The sequence below is a fragment of the Danio rerio genome, chromosome 22 (genome assembly GCF_052040795.2).
Source record: "Danio rerio strain M-AB ecotype USA chromosome 22, GRCz13ab, whole genome shotgun sequence".
Lineage (NCBI taxonomy): Eukaryota > Metazoa > Chordata > Actinopteri > Cypriniformes > Danionidae > Danio > Danio rerio.
Genome location: NC_141042.1, coordinates 9,727,808 through 9,734,334, shown reverse-complemented (window position 1 = coordinate 9,734,334; position 6,527 = coordinate 9,727,808). Strand labels below are relative to the sequence as shown.

The window sequence follows — 6,527 nt, the reverse complement described above, 5'->3', positions numbered from 1 at the left end:
ATGCGATATCTAGTGTATATATCTATGTCAGTTAACACACTCAATGCATTTTTTAACACATCTCATAATTTCTAAAATATCAGCCTCTAGCAAAAGGTTAATATGTCGAAGTACTGGAATTAATACAAATACTAAGGAATTCAGAAAATTTAAAGTGCTAAAATGATCTCTTTTTTTAAGTATGCCGTAAAATATTTCAGATTCTTATTTAACATGTTTCCTGTTTTCTTTTAAAAAACAAAACCAAAATAAAGTGTAGCAGTGTTTCAAACAGGATTGTTTGTTTGATTTTGACCAACAATGCTGTGTGTAAACCATTATTTAAAACAGTGATTTTTTAAATGACTTTATCAATCATTATTATAAACAGTAAAAACATGGACAATCGTTTGGTAGAGCGGCAGTCAAAGGGTTAGGATAGATTAAAAAAAATATAAAATAAAAGACCCTCCTCATTCAAAGTGCTCCACCATTAGACCTATTCTTTCACTAAGCAGTGCATTCGGAGTATTGGAAAGTAAAAGTTTATGATTATAATAATTTTACCTGTTTAAAAAATTCGGAATACCCGATAGTTTTCTTTTGTAGAGTTGGTCACCGTAAAATCGTGGCTTTGACTTCAAATTATGCGATAATGACCTCTAGTGGTTATCAAGAGAAACTGCAGAGGTCACCTTTTCAGATAGTCTACAGTGGGCACAAAAATAAGTATATAATACATATTTATATACACACACATCAATCAATTACAACATTTAAATTAAACATGCATTTTCAGCTTGCTTTTTTGTAGCTCATCAATGAACAAAAAAAAAACTTTATGTTAAATTAGAAATTATGGTCTCTGTTAAAGGCATTCACCATAAATCTTCCCATTCATTCTTACTCTCTTCTCATATGGTATGGTGGGGCAAGTCAAAGGTTACTAAGTTTGGACATCTCTGTACTAGACTATGCAGTAGGGCTGCATAATGTATCGTTTTAACATCAGTATATCGCAATGTGCGCATCAGCAATAGTCACATCACAGCACATGCAATGTTGAGTTGGGATTATAATTAAGCAGCACCACATTTCAGAACACATGAGGTTTGTAGAGTCACTGCAGTGACTAGTCATAATATGTGAGAGCATATCATGTACATGTGATTTAAAGGCCTGTGACTGTGTGAGCATTTTAAGAGAGTTTAAAGCAACAAGCAAGAAATTGTACCATTTGAAACTTTGTATAATTTAGTAAAAATATTTTAAATTATTAAAGATTAGCCTATATATGTATATATATATATATATATATATATATATATATATATATATATATATATATATATATATATATATATTATTATTATTATTTTTTTTTAATACCTTGTATGTATACACACATACATACAAGGTATTAAATTCATCTGGTGAAATTATATTCATTTTGCAACATACAACGCAGAAAAATATTGTGCAGCCCTACTATCCAGTGACCTTGAAAAGATTTAGGAAATTTTAAAGTTGTACATTGCTCTCTTATTCTGATCTCCACTGTATAAACAGGAGAACCACTGCATCTACAGCTCTATCATAGGTTATACTTATAATTAGCTGCTGAAATAATGAACAGATCAAGCAAATATAATGATCCCATTTTTATTTATATATTTACAATACTTTGCCATGCAATACAAGTGCATACATTATTAATAAAAAGAAACATTCAACAAAAATAATTTAGACTGTCTGATCACTGTACAGACAAGCAACTTAAGAGTGCAGGGGATTATGGGTCAGTACATAAATCCTGTCAGCTGGTTCTGGTTGTATTAAAAGTTACTTATGGCTGATGTGGGAAAACAGACACCATCCTCCATCAGCCAAAGCTTTTTTTTTTTTTTTTTGTAGAGAAATGTTCGCTCATTTATTGTAGACAGACACAGAACTTACTACAAATTTAAATGAAAATGTTACATATAAAAGTAAAAAACTAAAATATATGCAAAACCTATATGTTAAATATAACTGCAATCTAAATAAATATAAACAATGCATATTACTAGAACAAATTTGAACCGGTGTTGATGTAGACCAAAATAAATTAATTGTTCACATTGGACATTGTTTATATCATTTGACAGAAAAGCTAAAATTGACTCGCAACATCATGATGTAGTTGTTATACTGCACTTCCAGCTAATCCACCTCATTTGAGAGCTTTTCAGCCTCCTCTGCCTGTTCAGTCTCACCTGTTAAAAATAATAAAAAATACCCTTGTATGAATATAAACCAACAATAAATATACAATATACAATACATATTGCATTTGTATGCATTAGAAATCTCTTCTTCATAGTAATATATTTTGAGTATGTATTATTTGTTGTTTAATAATAATTCAAACCAGCCACACACACACGCGCCCACACACACACACACACACACACACACACACATGTGCTATATCGAACACCTTCAGAGGCGTCCTCATCTGTTGATGAACTTTCATCTCCTGTGAGATCCACAGGTTTTTGAGCTTTTGACCATGTTGTAAAGAATGCCATAACCCGTCTAACCAAACCTTCTTCTTCCTCTAGCCTGTAATGAAAAATTCAACAGACAAGTGTGTAGTGAATAAAGCTGAAAATAATCACTGTTATTTTAATGAGCAAAATAGCAGGGGTGTGATTATACACAACACTGAGCTCACAATACCAAGACAAGACAAAATTGTACTGTACATACTATATTTGGAAAAATTTGTATTCATAAAACTGATCATCTTTAATTTGATGAAAAGTCACAAAATGCAAAAGAATTGAAGTGCATTTGCAATTGTTTTGTTTTAACTAATTGTCTTGTAATGAACCCCACTTCAGTTCTGCTCAATTATATAGATGTTGAACAGATATTTACTCACCTCAGTTTACAGTTCGAGTCTCGCAGCAGGTCACTGAGTTTTTGCTTTCCGGAGTATTCTATTTGATTTTTACTCAGCTCAAGCTCTTTTAAGAACTCCAGTGCTTTGTTCTTGGTCAAAGACTGAGTTAAGGGTGTAACATCTGTAATGCCACAGTCATTTAGTCTAGAAAGAGACAGACACAGAAAAAAATAGATATCCATATTGACCCTGGAGGTGCAGGTAAATTTGTAATTTCTTTTTATATGTAAATGTATAGCCATAATGTGATGAGGAATTTCATCTGATAGATTTCTGTTGGCAGAGAATTCCTAGAGCTTCGCATTTATGAATGTTACTGTTCACTGAAATAACATTAAATAAAAAATGAAATGAAACCTGCATCATTTAACTCTGCAAATTTGACCTGTGTTTAGTACCTGGTGGAAGTTTGATAAAATAAAGCCCATCACTAGCAGCAATTATTTCTCACAAATATATTGTGAAGTCCTTTGTGTGATGGTGAGTAAAAGCTTTAAAGTTAAAATACAAAGTTAAAAAAAAACTATGTTAAGCGTTTTCTTGTGTCTTCCTCACCTTAACCTCTTGAGTTTACAGCGTGGTTTATTCAGCACATCACACAGTATGTTCACTCCTCTGCTTTTTATTTGATTCTTACTGAGGTCCAGTACCCTCAGGTGTGATGGGTCAATACACATAGCTGCAATCAGGAAGTGCAACTGTTTCTCTGTAATACTGCAATCACACAGACTGAAGACAGAAACAAAAAAATCAATGACATCAGATTTTAAATTTGTGTATGGATTAATTTGTAATTTGTGAATGGCATACACATGTTCTAGAAATGAAAAATGGAAACTTACTTCCAGAACCATAAACCATATAGCTAGAATTGGATACTATTAAACTCAGTTTTAGAGCCATTATCAGAAGTGAATGAATAGTTATAAATTAAAAGTGTATTTAAAAAAAGAACATCAACACAGAACTGATTGAAAAAGTTTGTGTATTGTTTGGAACAATGGACCTTTTCTTACTTTTCAGAGGTAATAAGTGTTGAAACCTATTTTAGTCTGGAAATGTATATAAAAAATATTAATTGAAGAAATATTTGAGGTAATCTTCTGTTGCTAACTTTATAAACTAACCTCCAAAACATGAATTATTGATCCTATTTAGTTTTCACTACCATCAGTGTTGTAGAAACCATAATTTTGTCAGAATAATCTATAGTCACACTTTTTATAAAGGTTTTTCCATTTTCCCTTTTGTCAATTTTTAAATGAAATAAGTCAGATATCATTATGAAATTTCAAAAAGTTAATTGGTCTTTTTTCTGTCTTCTGTACATAATAGTGTTACCAACTGTAGTTTATTCAGCTTGCAATCCACACGGCTCAGCAGATGGCTAAGTCCATCAGCTCCAGAGTCTCCTAGTGTATTCCCATTGAGGTTCAGTTCTCTCAGGTGTGATGGGTTTAATTTCAGAGCTGAAGTCAGGATCACACACTGTTCCTCTGTAATACTGCAATCACTCAGACTGAAGACAGAAAGAGAAAAGACAATGAATCAGATTCAGTGGGAAATTGAGTGTAGTACATCATGAGTGAATGAGGCACAGTAACTAATACATCAACATGATCAAGAAAGAAGAATAACTAGGATTTGGGAGTACAGTTGAAATATAGAATGAACAAAAGGGTTCATGTAGTTAATTTAAGAAAACTAATACAATCTGGTCATGAATCATAATTTAATAGCATTAACTAGGTTAACTACAAAAACATACATTTATTTTTCCCTCGGCTTAGTCCTTTATACAGTACATGAGAGATCGCCACAGCGGACTATTCCAGCATGTATTTTAAACAAAAATAACTAAAACATTTTTTTGTTTAAAAGTAAATATTCTAAAAAAAGTATCAATGGTCATTTTAAACCATGTACTCTAACAAAATACTCCAGCAAATGATGTTACAGTACTTTAAACCAAACAAATACATATTTTTTTAAGGAACATGTTGGATTTTGCTGCATATAGTTGACTTGTATGGTGCTCAGTGGTTTAAACTAACAAATACATTTATGTATTTATTTATTTGATGATAAATACATTATCTTGGTATGACCCTAAAATATAATTTAGAACTTTTTAAAACTGCACTGAAACAAAAGCATTTTTGATAGATGATAATGGTGAGGTAAATTATGAAGACATTTTATTCTGACAGCAAACTAATCTAAAATTTAACTCTTTGTAGCAGCAATTTTTTATTTGAGGTAATCTTCTGTTGCTAACTTTATAAACTAATCTCCAAAACATGAGTTATTGATCCTATTTAGTCTTCACTACCATCAGTGTTGTAGAAACCATAATTTTGTCAGAATAATCTATAGTCACACTTTTTATAAAGGTTTTTCCATTTTTTCCTTTTGTCATTTTTTAAATAAAATAAGTCAGATGTCATTATGAAATTTTAAAAAGTTAATTGGTCTTTTTTTTTTTTTTTAAATAACTCAACAGTAAAATTCAACCAAGCAGTACTTCTGTACATAATAGTGTTACTAACTGTAGTTTATTCAGCTTGCAATCCACACTGCTTAGCAGATGGCCAAGTCCATCAGCTCCATAGTCTCCTAGTCTATTCCCATTGAGGTTCAGTTCTCTCAGGTGTGATGGGTTTGATTTCAGAGCTGAAGTCAGGATCGCACACTGTTTCTCTGTAATACTGCAATCACTCAGACTGAAGACAGAAAGAGAAAAGACAATGAATCAGATTCAGTGGGAAATTGAGTGTAGTACATCATGAGTGAAAGAGGCACAGTAACTAATACATCAACATGATCAAGAAAGAAGAATAACTAGGATTTGGGAATACAGTTGAAATATAGAATGAACAAAAGGGTTCATGTAGTTAATTTAAGAAAACTAATACAATCTGGTCATGAATCATAATTTGATAGCATTAACTAGGTTAACTACAAAAACATACATTTATTTTTCCCTCGGCTTAGTCCTTTATACAGTACATGAGAGATCGCCACAGCGGACTATTCCAGCATGTATTTTAAACAAAAATAACTAAAACATTTTTTTGTTTAAAAGTAAATATTCTAAAAAGTATCAATGGTGATTTTAAACCATGTACTCTAACAAAATACTCCAGCAAATGATGTTACAGTACTTTAAACCAAACAAATACATATTTTTTAAGGAACATGTTGGATTTTGCTGCATATAGTTGACTTGTATGGTGCTCAGTGGTTTAAACTAACAAATACATTTATGTATTTATTTATTTGATGATAAATACATCATCTTGGTATGACCCTAAAATATAATTTAGAACTTTTTAAAACTGCACTGAAACAAAAGCATTTTTGATGGATGATAATGTTGAGGTAAATTATGAAGACATTTTATTCTGACAGCAAACTAATCTAAAATTTAACTCTTTGTAGCAGCAATTTTTTTATTTGAGGTAATCTTCTGTTGCTAACTTTATAAACTAATCTCTAAAACATGAGTTATTGATCCAATTTAGTTTTCACTACCATCAGTGTTGTAGAAACCATTATTTTGTCAGAATAATCTATAGTCACACTTTTTATAAAGGTTTTT

General features: G+C 31.2%; 2 protein-coding genes across 5 annotated transcripts in view; one reads left to right on the top strand and one right to left on the bottom strand.

Annotated features, from left to right (window-relative positions):
* The window catches only part of LOC147838394 (uncharacterized), a 900,722-nt gene that overhangs the window by 18,221 nt on the left and 875,974 nt on the right, over positions 1–6,527 (top strand). The window lies entirely within an intron of this gene.
* LOC147838413 (uncharacterized) overlaps positions 1,626–6,527 on the bottom strand; it is a 48,412-nt gene continuing 43,510 nt past the window's right edge. The window contains exons 50-55 of one of the 4 annotated variants that reach the window (XM_087303298.1): positions 5,476–5,649; positions 4,272–4,445; positions 3,482–3,655; positions 2,906–3,070; positions 2,459–2,583; positions 1,626–2,234 (exon numbers count right to left, since the gene is read on the bottom strand). In XM_087303298.1, coding sequence (XP_087159424.1) covers positions 2,182–2,234; positions 2,459–2,583; positions 2,906–3,070; positions 3,482–3,655; positions 4,272–4,445; positions 5,476–5,649 — 865 coding nt within the window. In that variant the 3' untranslated portion in view covers positions 1,626–2,181. Of the gene's footprint in view, positions 2,235–2,458; positions 2,584–2,905; positions 3,071–3,481; positions 3,656–4,271; positions 4,446–5,475; positions 5,650–6,527 lie in introns of those variants that run through there. The other 3 variants (XM_087303299.1, XR_015521401.1, XR_015521400.1) reach the window with 3 other exon arrangements.